This window comes from Xenopus tropicalis, chromosome 4 (assembly GCF_000004195.4).
Source record: "Xenopus tropicalis strain Nigerian chromosome 4, UCB_Xtro_10.0, whole genome shotgun sequence".
Taxonomy (NCBI): domain Eukaryota; kingdom Metazoa; phylum Chordata; class Amphibia; order Anura; family Pipidae; genus Xenopus; species Xenopus tropicalis.
The window spans coordinates 145,583,038-145,606,304 of NC_030680.2; the positions used below are offsets into that span (position 1 = coordinate 145,583,038).

Here is a 23,267-nt window from a genome sequence, read left to right on the forward strand (position 1 = left end):
TTTGCAGTAGGGGGTACATTATCCCTTATAATACATGAGTGATACTCAGAGTTCCCTGTATAACTCAGCCTGCAGCCTTGTGCCTTTATATGGGCACAGAACCCCTCAGTGACTGCTAATATCCTTATCATTTACAGTAGGAGGTACATTATACCTTGGGTTTAATTACCTTTTCGGGTTTAATTACTGTTTAAATAAAAGGGAATAATTTAAACATGAAATAAACCCAATAGGGCTGTTCTGCCCCAATAAGGGGTAATTATATCTTAGTTGGGATCAAGTACAGGTACTGTTTTATTATTACAGAGAAAAGGGAATCATTTAACCATTAAATAAACCCAATAGGGCTGTTCTGCCCCAATAAGGGGTAATTATATCTTAGTTGGGATCAAGTACAGGTACTGTTTTATTATTACAGAGAAAAGGGAATCATTTAACCATTAAATAAACCCAATAGGGCTGTTCTGCCCTCAATAAGGGGTAATTATATCTTAGTTGGGATCAAGTACAGGTACTGTTTTATTATTACAGAGAAAAGGGAATCATTTAACCATTAAATAAACCCAATAGGGCTGTTCTGCCCCAATAAGGGGTAATTATATCTTAGTTGGGATCAAGTACAGGTACTGTTTTATTATTACAGAGAAAAGGGAATCATTTAACCATTAAATAAACCCAATAGGGCTGTTCTGCCCCAATAAGGGGTAATTATATCTTAGTTGGGATCAAGTACAGGTACTGTTTTATTATTACAGAGAAAAGGGAATCACTTTTAAAAATGTGAATTATTTGATTAAAACGAAGTCTATGGGAGATGGCCTTTCTGTAATTCGGATAAACGGTTTCGGGATAAGGGATCCAATACCTGTAACATAATTGCTAGTTGGGCTGGGGGGGACTAGATCAACAAGATCTTTTCAGTTTTACAGAAGAGAAGAGAAGGCTGATTCATGTTCAGGATAAACAGAAGTAGAACATTAGTAAAAGCAGAGAAGGATGGGGATGAGGAAGACATGACATGTATAGCTGGAAGCATTTTATAGCAAGCGTTTAATAGATGGAGCAGCCTGCAGGGCAGATCTGCAGAGGAATAAAAGCAAAGGCAATAGGCAGGGGGCGCAGACTGTTGAACAATAAGTATTGACATGGCATCATTTCTAATGGGTTCTACGAAGCGCTTTGTTTTGGAAATCAGGAGTCATTTCTTAAGAGTTCTGTGTCAGACCAAGTGACAGATTCATTCTTCCTGTTTTGCTGTAAATGTTGGTCTAAATTTGCTTCCAGGCCCACTCTTCCCCACCAGAAATAAACACCCTCCGTCATTTAGCCTGTACTGTATGCTGTGCACTTGGCAGGGTAGAGCTACTTGATTAATTCATTGCTGGGGTTTTTTTTTTTTTTTGTGATGAGATCCATCACTTCAGTGCACCAAGGCAAATTGCATCATTACACAGGCTTTTCATTAGCTGATTTAGCACAGATTGCTCAAGCTGTACTTGTGTTTGGTCACTGAATGGCTTAATTAATATGCTTCCGAGCTCATTAAAAGTCCAGTAATACTTAGAACAAGTTGTTCTTGTATGGGCAAACTTTAACTAAAAGAGACACGTTCTGGAAACCTTTCGTTGCCATTTTGTTTTATGTTTTAATGTTCAAATTTTAGAACTTAACGGAAATGCAGTTCCAAACAACTTCCCAATATACACTAACAAATTAGATTCAATGGTTTTAATATTATTGTTAAATTCAATTGAAATTGAAAGTAGTACAGGTATAGGACCTGGGTTTATTTCATGGTTAAATGATTCCCTTTTCTCTGTAATAATAAAACAGTACCTATACTTGATCCCAACTAAGATATAATTACCCCTTATTGGGGCAGAACAGCCCTATTGGGTTTATTTAATGGTTAAATGATTCCCTTTTCTCTGTAATAATAAAACAGTACCTGTACTTGATCCCAACTAAGATATAATTACCCCTTATTGGGGCAGAACAGCCCTATTGGGTTTATTTCATGGTTAAATGATTCCCTTTTCTCTGTAATAATAAAACAGTACCTGTACTTGATCCCAACTAAGATATAATTACCCATTATTGGGGCAGAACAGCCCTATTGGGTTAATTTCATGGTTAAATGATTCCCTTTTCTCTGTAATAATAAAACAGTACCTGTACTTGATCCCAACTAATATATAATTACCCCTTATTGGGGCAGAACAGCCCTATTGGGTTTATTTAATGGTTAAATGATTCCCTTTTCTCTGTAATAATAAAACAGTACCTGTAATTGATCCCAACTAAGATATAATTACCCCTTATTGGGGGCAGAACAGCCCTATTGGGTTTATTTCATGGTTAAATGATTCCCTTTTCTCTGTAATAATAAAACAGTACCTGTACTTGATCCCAACTAAGATATAATTACCCCTTATTGGGGCAGAACAGCCCTATTGGGTTTATTTAGTGGTTAAATGATTCCCTTTTCTCTGTAATAATAAAACAGTACCTGTACTTGATCCCAACTAAGATATAATTACCCCTTATTGGGGCAGAACAGCCCTATTGGGTTTATTTAGTGGTTAAATGATTCCCTTTTCTCTGTAATAATAAAACAGTACCTGTACTTGATCCCAACTAAGATATAATTACCCCTTATTGGGGGCAGAACAGCCCTATTGGGTTTATTTCATGGTTAAATGATTCCCTTTTCTCTGTAATAATAAAACAGTACCTGTACTTGATCCCAACTAAGATATAATTACCCATTATTGGGGCAGAACAGCCCTATTGGGTTAATTTAATGGTTAAATGATTCCCTTTTCTCTGTAATAATAAAACAGTACCTGTACTTGATCCCAACTAAGATATAATTACCCCTTATTGGGGGCAGAACAGCCCTATTGGGTTTATTTCATGGTTAAATGATTCCCTTTTCTCTGTAATAATAAAACAGTACCTGTACTTGATCCCAACTAAGATATAATTACCCATTATTGGGGCAGAACAGCCCTATTGGGTTAATTTAATGGTTAAATGATTCCCTTTTCTCTGTAATAATAAAACAGTACCTGTACTTGATCCCAACTAAGATATAATTACCCCTTATTGGGGCAGAACAGCCCTATTGGGTTTATTTAATGGTTAAATGATTCCCTTTTCTCTGTAATAATAAAACAGTACCTGTACTTGATCCCAACTAAGATATAATTACCCCTTATTGGGGGCAGAACAGCCCTATTGGGTTTATTTCATGGTTAAATGATTCCCTTTTCTCTGTAATAATAAAACAGTACCAGAGACAGCTCTATAAGGGAGTAACTAAAACGCTCAATTTTAGACGTGCAGACTGTGCCAGTATAAGGGCATCTCTGCAATGTGTCAACTGGGAAAGGCTTTTCATGGGGTTAGACACAGAAGGAAAATGGAACATCTTTAAAACATTGCTTTGCAGGTATACACAACAGTATATCCCCCTTGTAAGCAAGGAGAGGCATCGCAAAGCAAAACCCTTATGGCTGAATAAAAGAGTTAGGGTCGAGGTTGGTAATAAAAAACGTGCTTTTAAAGCATTCAAGTTAGCTGGGACAGCGGAAACTTTCATCAGGTACAAGGAAGCAAATAAAGCAGCAAAAAAGCTATCAGGCAAGCTAAAATAGAGATGGAAAGGGATATTGCTGCTAGGAGTAAAAAGAATCCAAAATTATTTTTTAATTATGTGAATAGTAAAAAAATGAAGCAAGAAGGGGTGGGAACTTTATTATCACGGGGAGGTACGTTGGTTGATGAGAACGGGGAAAAAGCTGAAATTTTGAACTCTTATTTTTCATCTGTCTATACATCTGAGGAGCCAGATAATGAAGGCTTCCCTTGTAATATACCCAGTGCTAGTAATTTAGCTACTGACGCGTGGGTCACTCAGGAGGAAATTCAAAAGAGACTTGAACATGTAAAGGTAAACAAAGGTCCAGGACCGGATGGGATTCATCCCAGGGTATTAAATGAGCTGAGCGCTGTGATTGCCAAGCCTCTTCACATAATTTTTCAGGATTCGTTGAGGTTTGGCATGGTGCCGAGAGACTGGCGGATTGCTAATGTGGTGCCGTTATTTAAAAAGGGATCTCGTTCTCAGCCTGAAAACTATAGGCCTGTTAGTCTGACATCAGTAGTAGGAAAACTTTTGGAAGGGGTAATAAGGGATAGGATAGTTGAATACATTGCAGTTCACAATACTATTAGTTTGTGCCAGCATGGTTTTATGCGTAACAGATCTTGCCAGACTAATTTAGTTGCCTTTTATGAGGAGGTGAGCAGGAACCTTGATGCTGGAATGGCAGTTGATGTCATCTACTTAGATTTTGCTAAAGCGTTTGATACAGTACCTCACAGAAGGTTAATGATCAAATTGAGGAATATTGGCCTAGAACATAATATTTGTAATTGGATAGAAAACTGGCTGAAGGATAGAGTACAAAGAGTGGTGGTAAATGGAACATTTTCTAATTGGGCCAGTGTGGTTAGTGGAGTGCCGCAGGGGTCAGTCCTTGGGCCTTTGCTTTTTAACTTGTTTATTAATGACCTGGAGGTGGGCATAGAGAGTACTGTTTCTATTTTTGCTGATGACACTAAATTGTGCAAAACTATAAGTTCCATGCAGGATGCTGCCGCTTTGCAGAGCGATTTGACAAAATTGGAAAACTGGGCAGCAAACTGGAAAATGAGGTTCAATGTTGACAAGTGCAAAGTTATGCACTTTGGTAGGAATAATATAAACGCAAACTATCTACTGAATGGTAGTGTGTTGGGGGCATCCTTAATGGAGAAGGATCTAGGGGTTTTTGTAGATCACAAGTTGTCTAATTCCAGGCAGTGTCATTCTGTGGCTACTAAAGCAAATAAAGTGCTGTCTTGTATAAAAAAGGGCATTGACTCAAGGGATGAGAACATAATTTTGCCCCTTTATAGGTCCCTGGTAAGGCCTCACCTTGAGTATGCAGTGCAGTTTTGGGCTCCAGTCCTTAAGAAGGATATTAATGAGCTGGAGAGAGTGCAGAGACGTGCAACTAAACTGGTAAAGGGGATGGAAGATTTAAGCTATGAGGTTAGACTGTCGAGGTTGGGGTTGTTTTCTCTGGAAAAGAGGCGCTTGCGAGGGGACATGATTACTCTGTACAAGTACATTAGAGGGGATTATAGGCAGTTGGGGGATGTTCTTTTTTCCCATAAAAACAATCAGCGCACCAGAGGTCACCCCTATAGATTAGAGGAACGGAGTTTCCATTTGAAGCAGCGTAGGTGGTTCCTCACGGTGAGGGCAGTGAGGCTGTGGAATGCCCTTCCTAGTGATGGGGTAATGGCAGATTCTGTTAATGCCTTTAAGAGGGGCCTGGATGAGTTTTTGAACAAGCAGAATATCCAAGGCTATTGTGATACTAATATCTACAGTTAGTATTACTGGTTGTATATATATAGTTTATGTATGTGAGTGTATAGATTGGTTAGTATAGGTTGTGTGCTGGGTTTACTCGGATGGGTTGAACTTGATGGACAATGGTCTTTTTTCAACCCTATGTAACTATGTAACTATGTAACTATGTACCTGTACTTGATCCCAACTAAGATATAATTACCCCTTATTGGAGGCAAAAACAATCCTTTGGGGTTTAAATGATGTTTAAATGATTTTTTAATAGATTTCAGATATGGAGGTCCAAATTATGGAAAGATCCCTTATCTTGAAAGGCCCAGGTCCTAAGTATTCTGGATAACAGGTCTATACCTGTACAAGTTAATTCGATTTAGAAAAATAAACTCAAATTCACAAATTCGAAATCTGATAAATATTGTAAGCCTATTAATAACTGGCAGCTTTGCCCCCAGTTTTTCATGTGGACAAACTTGATATTATATTAAAACAGTTTCTCGTTGCCACATTTAGAGATATGTATTTGAAACCATTCTGAACATGTTGCAATTTGAAGTGAAAGCATTAGAGGGAGTAGCACCCTACGTGCCAGACAGATACATTAAATAGATATGACTGAGCGCACCAGTCTTCTGTTCATCATTCGACTATTCTGCTCAACGGGATTTAATGTAGTACGGTTTAATGTCTGACATAATTCCCTTCAGGTTGCTTAAGATCAAAATTTGCATTCATGTCCCAAAAACTAACGTGAAACATTGGGTTTAGTATTTTGCATGAAAAAAAAAATCCAAATCCGAAGTCTTCTCTTGAGGTCAAGAAAATGTCTAAACGGATCAAAAGAAGCAAAGAGACCAAGAAGTGACACAACCTTAACAAAGTCATTTGAAATCATTTGACAGTAAATTTCCCTGTAAGTTCCTAGCCTTAAGCACGGAGAATCCTTTGCTTTCTAACAGTCTTCTTGCAGACAATCCAGATTTTGCAAATGCTAAATTCAAGCTGGGGTTGGATGGGGCCCGACTCCTTCCTGAAGGCAATTCTCAAGCTTGACACACTTCCCCGAAGAGGAAAGGCTTCCATCAAGGGGCTGACATTGAATGTATCGTGTCATAAATGCAAAATCTCCGAGGAGTGAGAGCTGCCATTTACAGTGCGGATGACAACAATGGCAGGGATCAGCGGGGTTGCAAGATTGCTTTAATATGACTGGCACCTAGCAGTTTAACTCACATCCTTTCTGACAAGGTGTCAGTCCAGGGTTTGTCTTATAGGAATAATAAAAAGATCCAAAAACCTTTCATTTAGATCTGAGAATAAAAGAAGGAGTTGATTACATAGGTGTGTTTTATTTTCTTTGTTCAAAGAATAATGTTAAGATAGAACTGGGTAGTTGAGAACGTAGGTACAGGATAATAAACTCTGTACGAGTCATTAAAGAAAAAAAACGATAATAGATAAAGTGTATGAGTGAAATTGGACTTTATTTTCCGTTATCCAGAATGCTCGGGACCAAGGGTATTCCGGAGAAGGGGTCTTTCCGTAATTTGGATCTTCATACCTTAAGTCTACTAAGAAATCAATAAAAAGTTAAATTAAACCCAATAGGATTAGTTATATATTAGTTGGGATCAAGTACAGGTACTGTTTTATTATTACAGAGAAAAAGGGAATCATTTAACCATTAAATAAACCCAATAGGGCTGTTCTGCCCCCAATAAGGGGTAATTATATCTTAGTTGGGATCAAGTACAGGTACTGTTTTATTATTACAGAGAAAAGGGAATCATTTAACCATTAAATAAACCCAATAGGGCTGTTCTGCCCCCAATAAGGGGTAATTATATCTTAGTTGGGATCAATTACAGGTACTGTTTTATTATTACAGAGAAAAGGGAATCATTTAACCATTAAATAAACCCAATAGGGCTGTTCTGCCCCCAATAAGGGGTAATTATATCTTAGTTGGGATCAAGTACAGGTACTGTTTTATTATTACAGAGAAAAGGGAATCATTTAACCATTAAATAAACCCAATAGGGCTGTTCTGCCCCAATAAGGGGTAATTATATCTTAGTTGGGATCAAGTACAGGTAATGTTTTATTATTACAGAGAAAAGGGAATCATTTAAGCATTAAATAAACCCAATAGGGCTGTTCTGCCCCCAATAAGGGGTAATTATATCTTAGTTGGGATCAATTACAGGTACTGTTTTATTATTACAGAGAAAAGGGAATCATTTAACCATTAAATAAACCCAATAGGGCTGTTCTGCCCCAATAAGGGGTAATTATATCTTAGTTGGGATCAAGTACAGGTACTGTTTTATTATTACAGAGAAAAGGGGAATCAATATTAAAAATCAGAATTATTTGATTAAAATGGAGTCTATGGGACACAGGCTTTCCGTAATTCGGAGCTTTCTGGATATCGGGTTTCCAGATAACAGATCCCATACCTGTATAAGAATTGGGTACCTACAAACACCTTATACCTGCCTCCAACGCTTTTTGACTCTTCTCCTTAACCCATACTTCTTTGGTTAATATTAATAAAGTTTCTCATTTTTGGAACCCTTCCTGTAAACGGGCAACAATCAGTTTTCTCCATAGACATCTAATGATCAATAGGATTATTTGCGTTCCTCTTCTTTATTCTGTATTTTTACGGGAGTCCAAAAATATTATGAAGCTAAAAATAATGAACTTTCTCTATTTCAATGAATGTTCCAAGGCCAAACCCACATGGTTTGCAGAGAATGGTTATGCCTTGGTTACGCACTATATATATATCAAAGATTATTCTGTATTCTATAATTATTTGTCATCTAACAAATATTTCATATAGGGGCAGATTTATCAATGTGGGAAATTAGAGCTTATCTTTTGCTAAATATGCCTAAAATCCCATAGAAGAGGTAACATTTTACAGTGTTGAGCTCTTATTTCACACTTTGATAGACCTGCCCCGTATGGTTTTGGGCACCAACAGCTGTTTACTAGTGATGAGCGAATTTGTCCCGTTTCGCTTCGCCGAATTTTTCGCGAAACGGCAAAAAAATCCCCGAAACGGTGAAAAATTCACGAAACTAATATGTCGCGCAACGTAATTTTTTTCCGTCGCGCGGTGTGAATTTTGTCGTAATTGCGTAATTTCTCGCCATAATTTCTGTGCACGGCAAAATAAGTTGTGCGCCCTAGTTTTCCGTTGTGGCGGAAAAATCGGCGCACACGTAAAAAAATTGCCCGCGCGCGACTAAAACTGGGCGTTTGCGGCAAAAATTGCTCGCGCGCAACAAAATTTGCCCGCGCGCGCCAACCGCGCAACAAAGATTTTTTTTTGTCGTGCGACAAATTTCCGCCTCGCGGCGAAACGAGCCGCACAGCGAATTTTCGCCGCCGTTTCGCGAAACATTTCGCCGGTGGCGAAGCGCAAAAGTTCGCCGCGAATCTAACGCTGGCGCATTTTTTCGCTCATCCCTACTGTTTAACTTTAAATAAATTGAAATTGCTCTCTTCATGAAGGTCACTTCTGGTAGGTGGTGGAGAATACAAACTTCTTTGAAAGACAGTCAGTCAGTGAAAATAGGTAGTAAAATTGCAATGGTTTTTCCATGTTGGAAAAATCTGAAGGTTTCTTTCCTTTCTACCCTTCGTTCCTCATACACTAATACAAGAATGTAATTCTATTTGGGATTGCATAAATAAAATGTTGCATTTTATGTTCTCACGTTAAACAGAAGGCCTGGTTTATCTTACAAACTGAGGACTTTGCCTGTGTTTCAGGTTAGCCAATACACATTTGCTATGTGCAGTTACCGAGAGAAAAAAGCAGAACCTCAGGAGCTTCTTCAGCTAGATGGATACACAGTGGATTACACCGACCCACAGCCAGGTAAGGCATTGTAAAACAGTTGGTAAATTATCTGCACAGTTTTTAGAATATTTTGAGGACTTGCCTGACCATAAAAGGACAAGGCCAAAAGCAAAGTGTTTCTACAGGTCATTGAGCTCCGAGGTGACTTCTCATATCCTTATATTTTACACCAGGGGGTACATTAATTTTTATAACACACAAGATTCACCGAGTCATGTGATACAAATGACATCACTGAGCACTAAATGTAACCGATGACATCAGCAAGCACAGTATTACATAAATACATACTCAGCTATGTTACAGTACATTTATAACACAGGCAAGGTAACAAACAGTCCCATGAATACAAATGTACAGCAAATATTTAGATATATAGTTTAAATGCTGAAACGTTATTAATTAAACACTTATTATAATAAACAATATATTTATATCTCTATTTATAGATAGTTATATAGAAATATATAAGATTCTCAACAGCGAAATGTATAATTGTGCAGTGAATCCATGCCTGGGAAAACAATTTGCTCATTACTACTGGGTATTTGAAAGTTTACTGCCAAGAGTGCAAGTAACAATTGCATATATATATATATATATATATATATATATATATATATATATATATATATATATATATATATATATATATATATATATATATATATATATATATATATATATATATATATATATATATATGCAGGTGGGGGACCTGTTATCCAGAATGCTCGGGACCTGGGGTTTTCTGTATAAGGGATCTTTCTGTAATTTGGATCTCCATACCTTAAGTCTACTAAAAGATTGTTTAAACATTAAATGAAGCCAGTAGGCTTGTTTTGTTTCCAATAAGGGGTAATTATATCTTAGTTGGGATCAAGTACAGGTACTGTTTTATTATTACAGAGAAAAGGGAATCATTTAACCATTAAATAAACCCAATAGGGCTGTTCTGCCCCCAATAAGGGGTAATTATATCTTAGTTGGGATCAAGTACAGGTACTGTTTTATTATTACAGAGAAAAGGGAATCATTTAACCATTAAATAAACCCAATAGGGCTGTTCTGCCCCAATAAGGGGTAATTATATCTTAGTTGGGATCAAGTACAGGTACTGTTTTATTATTACAGAGAAAGGGGAATCATTTAACCATTAAATAAACCCAATAGGGCTGTTCTGCCCCCAATAAGGGGTAATTATATCTTAGTTGGGATCAAGTACAGGTACTGTTTTATTATTACAGAGAAAAGGGAATCATTTAACCATTAAATAAACCCAATAGGGCTGTTCTGCCCCCAATAAGGGGTAATTATATCTTAGTTGGGATCAAGTACAGGTACTGTTTTATTATTACAGAGAAAAGGGAATCATTTTACCATTAAATAAACCCAATAGGGCTGTTCTGCCCCCAATAAGGGGTAATTATATCTTAGTTGGGATCAAGTACAGGTACTGTTTTATTATTACAGAGAAAAGGGAATCATTTAACCATGAAATAAACCCAATAGGGCTGTTCTGCCCCCAATAAGGGGTAATTATATCTTAGTTGGGATCAAGTAGAAGAAACTGTTTTATTATTACAGAGAAAAAGAAAATCATTTTTAAAAATTAGAATAATTTGCTTATAATGGAGTCTATGGGAGATGGCCTTCCAGTAATTCGGAACTTTCTGGATAATGGGTTTCTGGATAATCGATCCCATACGAATATATATATATATAAAAACACTTTAATATTATTACTGTTAGAAAGCCAGTTTGTGATGTATTTTTATGGTCCTCCCTTCTGGCATGCTGGTATAAGTGTAACTGTACAGTTACTGCTACTTACAAAAATAAAGAATAGATGTATGTAAATGGAAATATTTAATTTCTGCATATCGATAAAAATATAGTTATATCTAAAAAAAATCCAGTTGTTCTCATGTGAGTTTGCAAAATATAGAAGATTATAAACTCAAACATACATGTAACATTACAAATTCTAGTCATATTTTATTATTTTTGGTTGATAGTTTTTTATTAATATATTCTTTCATAAGGTTTGGAAGGTGGCAGGTCATTTTTCAACGCAGTCAAGGAAGGAGACACTGTGATCTTTGCAAGTGACGATGAACAAGACCGGATCTTATGGGTTCAAGCGATGTACAGAGCAACGGGGCAATCTCACAAGCCTGTGCCTCCAACCCAAGTTCAAAAGCTAAATGCAAAAGGAGGCAATGTACCCCAGCTGGATGCCCCAATATCCCAATTTTGTAAGTACACCAAGGACATTAGCTATTTGGTTGCCAGTAAGTTCACAAATAAAATATTTCTCACCATTCTTCTATAGAAGGTTAATTAAAAGCACAATAGCTATATATATAGGGAATTAGTAAAGCTACGTTGCATTTTGTTTAATCTTATTCTTCTTCTTTTAATGCACTTGCACATTGTATATAATCAGAAAACATTATGTTCCTTGACATATTTAATTAATTTAGCTAGAGCCATATTAAATGTATTTCATAATAAAATAAAATACATCTATAGTATAATTATTTTACTGACCCCCCCCCCCACCAAAAAAATCATTTTATTTTGTGCATAGATTTATTTTTCTTGCTGTGTACATAAATATATTTGAAAAAAGAAAAATTCATAACCAAGAACCTAAATAACACACAAAATATTTGCAGTTGAATTGAAGTGGCCATTGAAACTGAACCAGCATTTGACAATGTTTGTGCAATTATTTGCTAATAAAATAAACATATTATGATCAAAGCCTGATCTGAAATAGATCTAGTTCTCATAAGCTCCTGATAATATTATAGAAATGTCTTAATGTTACTAATGCTTATTTTATTAAGGTTAAGCTTTCGGTTTTGGTTAATGCATTGTTGTTCTTTTACTTTTATGCATTGAGAAAACTATGATAACACATGTGTTAAATCTAGGATACACATTATCGCTGGTTCTAGAACAAATGATAATCCCGTGCATCAGAGCTTGTGTTTTGTTTCAGCCTTGAGACTCTACAGTATCTACATTCTGTAACAGTTGAACTCCAGCAGGGCAGGGAACAGGCCCCAGGCACTGAAAGTTCAGGAAAAAAAAAACTGCATCATCATGGATGTTCAGTCGGCAGCCCATTTAGTGCAAAAATGGCCGTAGGCTGAATATCCTTGGTGTAAATGTTACAAATAAAAATGTAGTTTATACTCTTACCAAGGGCAATTTCCCATCAAAGGGACCTTTTCTACAACAATGACCTTCTTTGCCCTACACTAATGTGGTCCTGAGCTGTAGAACTGTTCCATTTTTCCAACTTACCTCCAGAATTCCCGAGTTTTATTATAGCAAATAGCAACCGCTTCTTAAAAGATCAGTTATTATTATTTATGACTATTTACCTATACATACAGCCTGCATTTGTTTTGTTAAGCTATATGACTGTGAAATATAAGAATATATTTTTTGGGTTCTGCTTTGCCAAATCTTAAAATGCAATACCTGAGTTTTAAAATGAATATCTATCGATATAAAGACTGCAACAAACCTAAATTTAACTCCTATATATTCCTATGATTCATACACCCACATCATATGTGCATTTATATGAACCTTATTATTTACATTTTCTCTTTATTATCTACCAGTGTATTACATGAATTATAGAAGGGCACAATTTACCGAAGACTATTTTTCCCCCTCGTCTTCCAAATTTTTCAGCAACGAGAATAAAGTTATTTACAATTGTTTGTTTGTGGGACGGAAATACATTTAATGTGGCGTACATGCTTAAAAGTTTGTATTTTTAACCCATAGAAATAAACCTGTCAACCCTTTCCGATTTCTTGGGAGTCCCCTATAGTGTTACCATAACCATGGTGAAGCAAGGGGTGTAGTTGTGACACCCAAAATCACCCAAATTTAGTCCTCCAAAGGTCGACAGAGGTTTCATTGTGATTGTAAATTGCCAGTTGTGCATTATTTGGACACAATATAACGCAAGATCATTGCCCTGGCCTTTTTTTCACATTCCCATCTACCTATGATAATTCGAATCTATATCTTTAATTAGCTATGTCCTGATTCAGTGGTGGACACATATATTTCGATTTCATTAATATTTTTGCTTCCAGCTTGGCTCGCAGATAGTTAAACCCCTTTCCTTAATGTCGAGGCCCACACAGCAGCTTACATTCCTCTTCTCACGCCCTGTTCCCAAACACTGGCCTGCACTTCTGACCTGAGCTCTAATTAAGCTTAGTAGGTGACAGTGTCTTTATTAAGCAGAGACCGCTAGCAGGAATCCCATTTTCTATTTTGCTTGCTTTTACAAACCTACAAAAAAAACGAAAATACTAAAAACTGAACGAGATGAAGTCATTTTTTTAAGAAAATATCCCCAGTTTATTTACTAACAACTTTCTAAGGATCCTACTTGCACATTATTAATACTTTTCATAAAACACTTGCTCATTTTATACCCGCTATTCTTTTTTTTTTTATAAAGCAGAGTAACATTGTTATAATTCCGTATTGCATTTTAAGATTCTTGTTTTTTTATTTCACATTCAGCAAGGTAAGGATATATTATTGTCCTTTCCGTACGTAGATTTTCTTTTCTTTTTTTTCCCTTGTGCATTTCTTTGTTAGTCAATGTACTGTATGTGTTTTGAGACTTATAAATCCATAGATGAGCTTCTCCCAGCCTAGAGAATTATGCCTAAGCATTTTCAACGTGTTTTATATTGCAGAGAAAAAAAATATATCTCTACTCTTGTTTTCATAGCTGTCTGTGCCAGCGAGATGACTTGCTCCCAACAGTATAACCGTTACGTCCGCTATTATCCGCTTTGTCAAATCCGATATTCCCAGATTGTATTTGGAATTATTACGTAACTTTTGACTGATGTTTTCACGGCAGCTCTGAAAAAAAGGGTGGTTTCTATTTTGCATTTAAAAAAAAAATAACAATCTAAAATAGATCCTGCTATTCACCCATTTGTGCGACTCTGCTACTCACTTTTATTTGGCTGATAGAGTTACGTATCGGTCTAATACCTTATCAATTGCCCTCCCCTCTATTTTTTGTTTTGTTTTATGTGTTTTACTCTCTTCCAAATATTCTATGAAACCCATGAGATCCATAATACCGAATGACTTCTCAGTGGAAAATCTGCCATAGTTTTGCCTATGTTTAAGCTTCATAAAAGTGACCACTTGTCTGCAATTTCCTATTGTGTGTCTTGTGTGTATCGGTAGAACATTCAATCAAATAACATGCCCAGAATGATCATTTAAAAATCAAATTTGGTAAGCAGTAACTGATTTTTGTGTTTCATCCTCTCAATTCAAATGCCTTTTTACACCAAACTATCGGAGACTTCTACTGAAAATGGCTCCTTTTTATAGACATGTTAAGTTTGCTCTGCTGTTAAAACCTGACTAGACATTTAAGGGCTTTTCTTTTTTCTTCTTTGCCTGAACCCTAGTCCTTAAATTGCTAAACTGGGGCTCTTGTCTGCTTTCTTGAGTCTTTATGCTATTCTGGTTTGTTCCTTCTTACCCTGCTATCTTCTAGCTGGACTGAAGGGTAAGTGTTTCCCGATAGCTAGCACAGCTCAGATAATCTAAACAGATTATCTGACATATGCAATGTGCTTTTTTTTTTTCTCTCTCTCTCTTAAATCGTTCTCATGTTTAGATTTCTAGTAAAACTCTTCATGTTCTTTCTTCCAAAATTTAGGTTTGACTTGTTTAAGTTTCCATACTGAAATTAGGATGCATGTGATGTTTGCATAATTGCCTTCTCTCCTTGGCTTTGACATTAGCATCAAGAGATGCTCTAAAAAAAAAAAAAAGTACAGTCATTATTTTATTTTTCCTTTATCATTTCTAAATCTAACAATTCCGTTTTCATTTAATGGTTTGATTTCTTTCATGCCCTGTTGACTGTGCAATGCTTGTGAAGAGGTCATTTTGCACAATGCTAGAGCCGTTTGCATTTTGCTGTAGTTTTTTTCATGTTACTGTTGATGTCCCGGTGCTAAGCATGAATAATCACCGATTACATTATGTAATGCTAAAAAATATATATGTTAATACTAAGAACACTTCAAACAAAAAGCATGAATCAGATATAAATGAAAGACCTTCAACCTGTAGCCTTTTCAGCTGTATTTCATCTACAGCTCCTACTGGGAGGTCACAGGATGATTTTCCTTGATAGAAGAAGCCTTTTTTCCAATTTTTTTGTAGGAATAATGTATATTTTGTATATTTCTGACCAGTATTTCATGTTACACTAGTGCTGCAAGTGGCAATTGACAAAATACATTTTAAACATGGAAAAAGTTTACTTGCCAAAGTGGCTTGCATCACATAGGTATTTTTTGGCATGGCAAAGAATTTCCCAAAGATAAGTTTGCAAAAGCCATGAATGTGAAATCAAAACAATCAAATTTGTCAGTTGAAAAGGAGGAGCTCAATCATCGGGTGTCCCCATTTTCGTATGGAAATTTCAGTAGATGATCCACCACCACCTACCGAGTCTTGATATTTCTGTTTGTGAATGTGTAGTTTGGTTGTTTTTTTAACTCCCTTCACCCAACCCCTTATTATTTGCTTTTGTTTTTCCTCCTAAAGATGAAGTCGAATCTTTTGGTCATGAGAGTTGGCAAATATGTACTTGGAGTATTCTGAATGCAATATGAGAAGGAGCAGGTGGCTTTGTCCCTCCTGACCATGAAAACAATACTCCTTTTTTCCTTTCTTTCTTTCTCTCCTTCTTTATTTTGGTTATATTTCCCTTGGATAGCAGGCAGAATTAAATCTACGCTCTTTCAAGCAGAAACCATATTCCTTTTTTTGGGTGTCTAATGAGGACTCCAGTTACTGGTGCTGCAATATGATAACATGCTGGAGTTTGCTATTTTGTTTTCTACAATGAAAGTATGAATGAGAGAACGAATGAATGGACTCTTGGACTGACAATTTGCAATATCTGCATCATTCGCTATTTTGTGAGATGTTGATGATTGTATGTTCTGCTTGACATAAATCTCTGACACGTCATTAAATTCACGGCTATGTTTTTTTTTTTCTTTTTTTTCTTTTTGTATGATCAGTTTGTATCTGCTTCTTTCACAAATGCTGTTTTTGGCTTTTCAGTGTTAAGAGGCCTAGTGTAAACTGCATTGCATCCCATCATGTTCTGACGCAGTTTAACGCTCGCCTTGAACAGCTGAGGGGCTGAAAACCGATTTTTTTTTAACATTCACATTACTGGCATGAACAAAATGTGCTGCAAAATCACTAAAAAGCATGCTGTTTCTGACATTTGTTCCCATAAAATGTTTTTTTAAATTGTCCATTAAGTGTGAACTCATAAAGATGAGAAAAAAAAATGCTTAAACTATTATTTTGTTCAAGTTGTCTCTCATATCTTATGTACTATGCTGTATAATGTATGGATGTAGGCAGAGTTATCCCAAAGTGATATCTCTAGATAGATGCCCATCCAAAAGAGGTATCACAGGCTATCCAATATCTTTAATGCCTTCCTAGGTGTATTTAAAGGCTCAAGATAAACCGAACAGCTTTTGGGATAACAGAGCCTGCATCTGTATATTAATGTATAATCATTTGTGTGTCTATAAGTCTAGGGAAGGTTAGCTGTTTTAATGCAACATAGTGTTACATTTTAAAACAAAAAGAGGTGGGTGCATGAGCAGTGTTGATTCCGTAAAGCAAAACTTGAGTTTATTTTTCCTAATAGTATTACATTGCAGGATACTTAAAAGTTTAGTTTCCAGTTCTTGCCCTTTATTCGAGAGGCAAACTCTCAGATACGCTGCCTTTTTATTTTTAATTTATTGTGTAATGTATTGTGTTTATTCAGAAATAAAGAGGGAACATTTTATCCGTATTACGTGGCTCAGGAAAGTTAGCCAAAATGCCATTGGCTGACATCAGTTTCATTTTGATGTGATATTAATACGTCCATTGAAATCAAGTTAAATAAATTCTGATGTATAGGAAGGCAAAGGCTATGCTTAACTGTCAGCCAACAGACCCAAAAGCTCAACTTAAAATACAGGTATGGGACCTGTTATCCAGAATGCTCGGGACCTGGGGTTTTCCGGATAAGGGATCTTTCCATAATTTGGATCTCTATAACTTAAGTCTGCTAAAAATCATTTAAATATTGAATAAACCCAATAGGATTGTTTTGCCTACAATAAGAATTAATTGAGATCAAGTACAAGGTACTGTTTTATTATTACAGAGAAAAGGGAATCATTTAACCATGAAATAAACCCAATAGGACTGTTCTGCCCCCAATAAGGGGTAATTATATCTTAGTTGGGATCAAGTACAGGTACTGTTTTATTATTACAGAGAAAAGGGAATCATTTAACCATTAAATAAACCCAATAGGGCTGTTCTGCCCCCAATAAGGGGTAATTATATCTTAGTTGGGATCAAGTACAGGTACTGTTTTATTATTACAGAGAAAAGGGAATCATTTAACCATGAAATAAACCCAATAGGGCTGTTCTGCCCCAATAAGGGGTAATTATATCTTAGTTGGGATCAAGTACAGGTACTGTTTTATTATTACAGAGAAAAGGGAATCATTTAACCATGAAATAAACCCAATAGGGCTGTTCTGCCCCCAATAAGGGGTAATTATATCTTAGTTGGGATCAAGTACAGGTACTGTTTTATTATTACAGAGAAAAGGGAATCATTTAACCATGAAATAAACCCAATAGGGCTGTTCTGCCCCAATAAGGGGTAATTATATCTTAGTTGGGATCAAGTACAGGTACTGTTTTATTATTACAGAGAAAAGGGAATCATTTAACCATGAAATAAACCCAATAGGGCTGTTCTGCCCCCAATAAGGGGTAATTATATCTTAGTTGGGATCAAGTACAGGTACTGTTTTATTATTACAGAGAAAAGGGAATCATTTAACCATGAAATAAACCCAATAGGGCTGTTCTGCCCCCAATAAGGGGTAATTATATCTTAGTTGGGATCAAGTACAGGTACTGTTTTATTATTACAGAGAAAAGGGAATCATTTAACCATGAAATAAACCCAATAGGGCTGTTCTGCCCCCAATAAGGGGTAATTATATCTTAGTTGGGATCAAGTACAGGTACTGTTTATTATTACAGAGAAAAGGGAATCATTTAACCATTAAATAAACCCAATAGGGATGTTCTGCCCCCAATAAGGGGTAATTATATCTTAGTTGGGATCAAGTACAGGTACTGTTTTATTATTACAGAGAATAAGGAAATTATTTTTAAAAATTAGAATTATTTGCTTATAATAGAGTCTATGGGAGATGGCCTTTCCGTAATTTGGGACTTTCTGGATAACAGGTCTCCGGATAAGGGGTCCCATACCTGTACCAGGTAATGGATTGTTAAATATAATTGGCTTTTCGTAGGGTGCATATCATTTTTTGTATTATTCAATATAACATATGAGGGATATTACACGGATAAAATACAGCTTAACTTTCATTTATGGCAATATTAAGGCACTGTAGAAGTGATGAAAATAGTACAAACTCTTGTAATATTAAATAAAATAATAAATAAAGGCTAAAATGGCATAAATAGTACTTTGGAGGAGATAATTCTCTTTGTAATTTTTCCATAGACATTGGTAAAAAATATAGAAAGGCAGCTCTATGCTGCTTGATTCCTATCTAGTGTGTAGTAAAAAAAAAAAAAGAAACAAGGTCTAGTGTAAATAAGCTGTGTAAGTAACGCGCTATTTTCATTACAGGAAAGGCCACATGAATCTATAAAATCTGACAACAGATTTCATTAAAATGTGCTAAAGGGGGGGAAGCTGCTCGACGGACACGTGACATGTTTGCACAACAAGGAAAACGAGTTGACTTACTGCAATTTGCAACATGACGTTTGATTATAGTAATGCAAATGACTGTTTTGTAGAGGCCTGACCCTTCTAATGACCAAAAGTTTCCACACAGAGATACGCAATTTAAACCGCTTGTCTGATATTCTTGTTTCATGGATGTGCCGACAACGACTTTTGTGATTTCGATAAAAATAACATGAATAGAAGCCCAGCCAAGTATATCTAACCGTAACAGTATTTATTATACCCTTGAGACTTACCGTATTTTTCGCCATATAAGACGCTCCGGAATATAAGACGCACCCAATTTTAAAGGAGACAAATCTAGATTCTGAACTATATAATATACTAATTATCAAGTACTTGCCATCCTGCTGTGTGCTTTGCGTGACTAGAGGTGCGCGCGCCAATGTCAGCAGTGTCAGTGCGTGCCAATTGGCACTGCAAGGGGAAGAGGACGCATGGTACGGACGACCACGGGGGGGGGTAATATCCCCCCAAATATTACGAAAGTGCCCCCATACACAGTGCCCCAATTGCCCCATAGACAGTAGCCCCCACACACAGTGCCCCCAATAGAAAGTGCCCCCATACACAGTACCCTAGTTACCCCCATAAACAGTGCCCCCAATTGCCCCATAAACAGTAGCCCCCACACACAGGGCCCCAATAGAAAGTGCCCCCATACACAGTACCCCCATACACAGTACCCCAATTGCCCCCATAAACAGTGCCCCCATACACAGTGCCTCAATTGCCCCCATAAACAGTGCCCCCAATTGCCCCATAGACAATAGCCCCTACACACAGTGCCCCCAATAGAAAGTGCCCCAATTGCCCCCATAAACAGTAGCCCCCAATTGCCCCCATATAAAGTACCCTTGACAGACCATCGCCGGAGGCTCCTCTCTTATGCCGCTGCAACAGGCTCTTCTATAAGGTTGCGCCTCGTTGCTGACGTGTGACATCATACGCACGGGCGCAACCTTATAAAAAGGCCTGACGCCGCCGCATAAGAGAGCAGCCTCCGGCGATGACTTGGCAGTGGGTGAGTATTCGCCGTATAAGACGCACAGGCTTTCCCCCCCCAGTTTGGGGGAAGAAAAAGTGCGTCTTATACGGCGAAAAATACGGTACATTTTTTAACTTTGATTTTTACATAGGAAACATTGGCATCTTACCGAAATGATTTTGTAGCTGTTTTAGCCAAACAGTTTAGTGTTCATCGCAGATCTACCTTGGTTGTCTGACATTAGGTTAAACCAAATCATCCAAACCGATCACATACTAAAAAATAGTGACTCGTAATACAATTTTCAATTTTTTATATTTAGGGTCATATTTATGAATAGGTAAAATAGGATTCTCTGCAGGTAACCAGGCACAGTTCACTATTTCAGCAAAATGCCCCTAAAATCCCAGTGTTGGAAATTCCATCTGTTCATCAGTAGTAAGCTATGGGGCCGATTCACTAATGTACGAATACGATTGACAGAATCCAATAATTTCTGATGATCAAAAATGTCCCGAAAATTCTTTTCGTTTGAATATGAAAATTTCGTACTTACGATCCAGAAGATCCGAAATTTTCGTATGCAAACAACCGTTTACGTATGGCGATCGGATAGTCATTAAATTTTCGATCCCAAACAGAGCGAAACCCTTTCTGACACTTCAGTGCATGATGTGGGAAGCTTTCCAAAGGACTTGATGGCACTCTGCAGCTCCAAACTGGCCAAAAGAAAGTCACAATACTGAAACTTGAATGAATTCCGAAACTTGTGTACTTGTTGCGACAAATATTATTTTGTCGCACAAATTGTCATGCAAATTGTCGCAAAGTACGAAAAAGTCTCGGAAATTAATGAAAAGTAGTGATGAGCCGTTTTGCGAATTTTTCGCCGTTTCGCGGATCTTTTGAAAGATTCGCTAATTTTTCAGCGACGCGAAACGGCAAAAATTTCGTGCAACAAAAAAATTGACGCCCGCGGCTATTATTTGGTCGCGCGGCTATTGTTTCGTCGCCCACGGCTATTATTTTGTCGTGCGCCTATTGTTTCGTCGCCCGTGGCTATTATTTTGTCGCGCGGCTATTGTTTTGTCGCCCGTGGCTATTGTTTCGTCGCCCGCGGCTATTGTTTTGTCGCCCGTGGCTATTATTTTGTCGCGCGGCTATTGTTTTGTCGCCCGTGGCTATTGTTTCGTCGCCCGCGGCTATTGTTTCATCGCCCGCGGCTATTGTTTCGTCGCCCGTGGCTATTATTTTGTCGCGCGGCTATTGTTTTGTCGCCCGTGGCTATTGTTTCGTCGCCCGCGGCTATTGTTTTGTCGCCCGCGACAAATCCATGCCTGCCGAAACTTTTCGCCCATCACTAATGAAAAGGTCACGGAAAATACTCACAGAAAAAAAACGATTTTTTTCTATTCGTAACCAATCGTACATTGATAAATTGGCCCCAATGTTGTTTTTTTTGCAACAGTATTTTTTGTGAAAATACTGGAATACTTTTTAGGCTGGTGTATTTCAGCTTTCTAAAACCCCCATCCCTTTCACTCAAATCTAAAAACAGTTTTTAGTCTGAAAATGCTCTGTAAAATGTTTAAACATTTCTAAAAGTTAAAATACGTGTTTATCCATCATCTATAACTGCTTATGATTAGTTCTTAATGGGGACTCTTTTTTTTGTTTTATAAATGTTTGCCAATCCTTTGACCTCATTATATATTTATAAAAATAAGTCAATGTGTAGAATCAAATACTTAGGGGCAGATTTACTAATGCACGAACGGACCGAAAGCGTCCGAATGCGTTTTTTCGTAATGATCGGCATTTGTCCCGCGATTTTTCCGTTGGCGTTGCGACTTTATCGTATATTTTCCGCGACTTTTTCGGCGCCGTCGCGAAAAAATCAGATTGGTTTTTCCGCCGTTTACAATTGCTCAATACAATAAGTCGTGCAAAATATGATAAAGTCATGACGACGACGAAACAATTGCGCAAAATACGAAAAAAAAAAAACACGACGGTGACGAAAAAGTCGCAAAATTTTTGTTTCCAATCCGATTTTTTCCCATGTGGGATTCGGATTCGTGGATTAGTAAATGTGCCCCTTAGTATGTCCCAGTTTTAAACTCAATAAACCCCAAATTTACTACATTCAAGTCCCCAAAGATGTAGACAAACTCCCAGGAGCCAAGTGACCCATTCACACTCACATAGAAAATGCTTTACCAGTAAAGGTGGAGTTTCCATCCACTTTTCATACGTATATATTCATCCATGTAGTATTTTCTTCTCCTCAACATTGTCTGTCTATTCTTTCACTTATGTTCCCTTATTGCTCTTCTTCTCTTTTCCTCAGCTTTGTCTCATCCTACTTGCCTTGCTCCTCTTTTTCTTTCTCTAACCACATCCTTGTATTCTTGCCTTCTTGTTCATCTCACCATCTTCTTCCTTTCATTCTCTGCATTCTTTTGCCCCTTTGTCTGTTTGTAACTCTACCCCACCCATATCCCTCTCTTTCTAACTCTTTCTTTTACCTTTTTATATATAACACCCTTTCTACCTCCCACTTGTCTTTCATGCATCATTTAAGTAATCTCCACTCCACTGTCTCTTGCGCTAAAGCTGTCAACATGTACTTCCTAATTTTCCACTTTGATTTCTTTCCCCCTCTCCAAGTCCAACCCATTCCTCCCCAAATCTTTGTCTCACTTCCACATCAGATGACCCCATAGAGGAGCAAGTGCCACTGTTGTCTTGGAGATAAAACACTCACAAAGTTACTTCTTAATTGATTTTTTAAAATGTTTAAAAATTGTAGGTGAAAGGTAATAAAAATATGAGTCAGGTGAATTATACTTTGCCTATGAAAACAGAAGAATCCAGCATTAGGGCCGCAACAACAACTCTTATCATAAACTCTGTCCCGACTATGTGTGTGTGTGATTGTGCGTGCATGAACCTCCATTCTATGTTCTTACAGTCATTTTACAGACTTCATTAGTTTAAAAAAATAGCTTAGGCTACCTAGGACTCCATGGAAAGTGGGAAACCTTTTG

The 23,267-nt window shown here is 37.1% G+C and overlaps 1 protein-coding gene across 27 annotated transcripts in view; it reads left to right on the top strand.

Moving 5' to 3' along the window:
- Positions 1 to 23,267, top strand: part of cadps (Ca2+ dependent secretion activator) — a 314,914-nt gene that overhangs the window by 143,114 nt on the left and 148,533 nt on the right. For 16 of the 27 annotated variants that reach the window (XM_018092883.2, XM_018092886.2, XM_012960425.3 and 13 more), the window contains 3 exon segments: positions 9,212 to 9,320; positions 11,348 to 11,560; positions 14,878 to 14,889. In XM_018092883.2, coding sequence (XP_017948372.1) covers positions 9,212 to 9,320; positions 11,348 to 11,560; positions 14,878 to 14,889 — 334 coding nt within the window. 27 annotated transcript variants of the gene reach the window in all.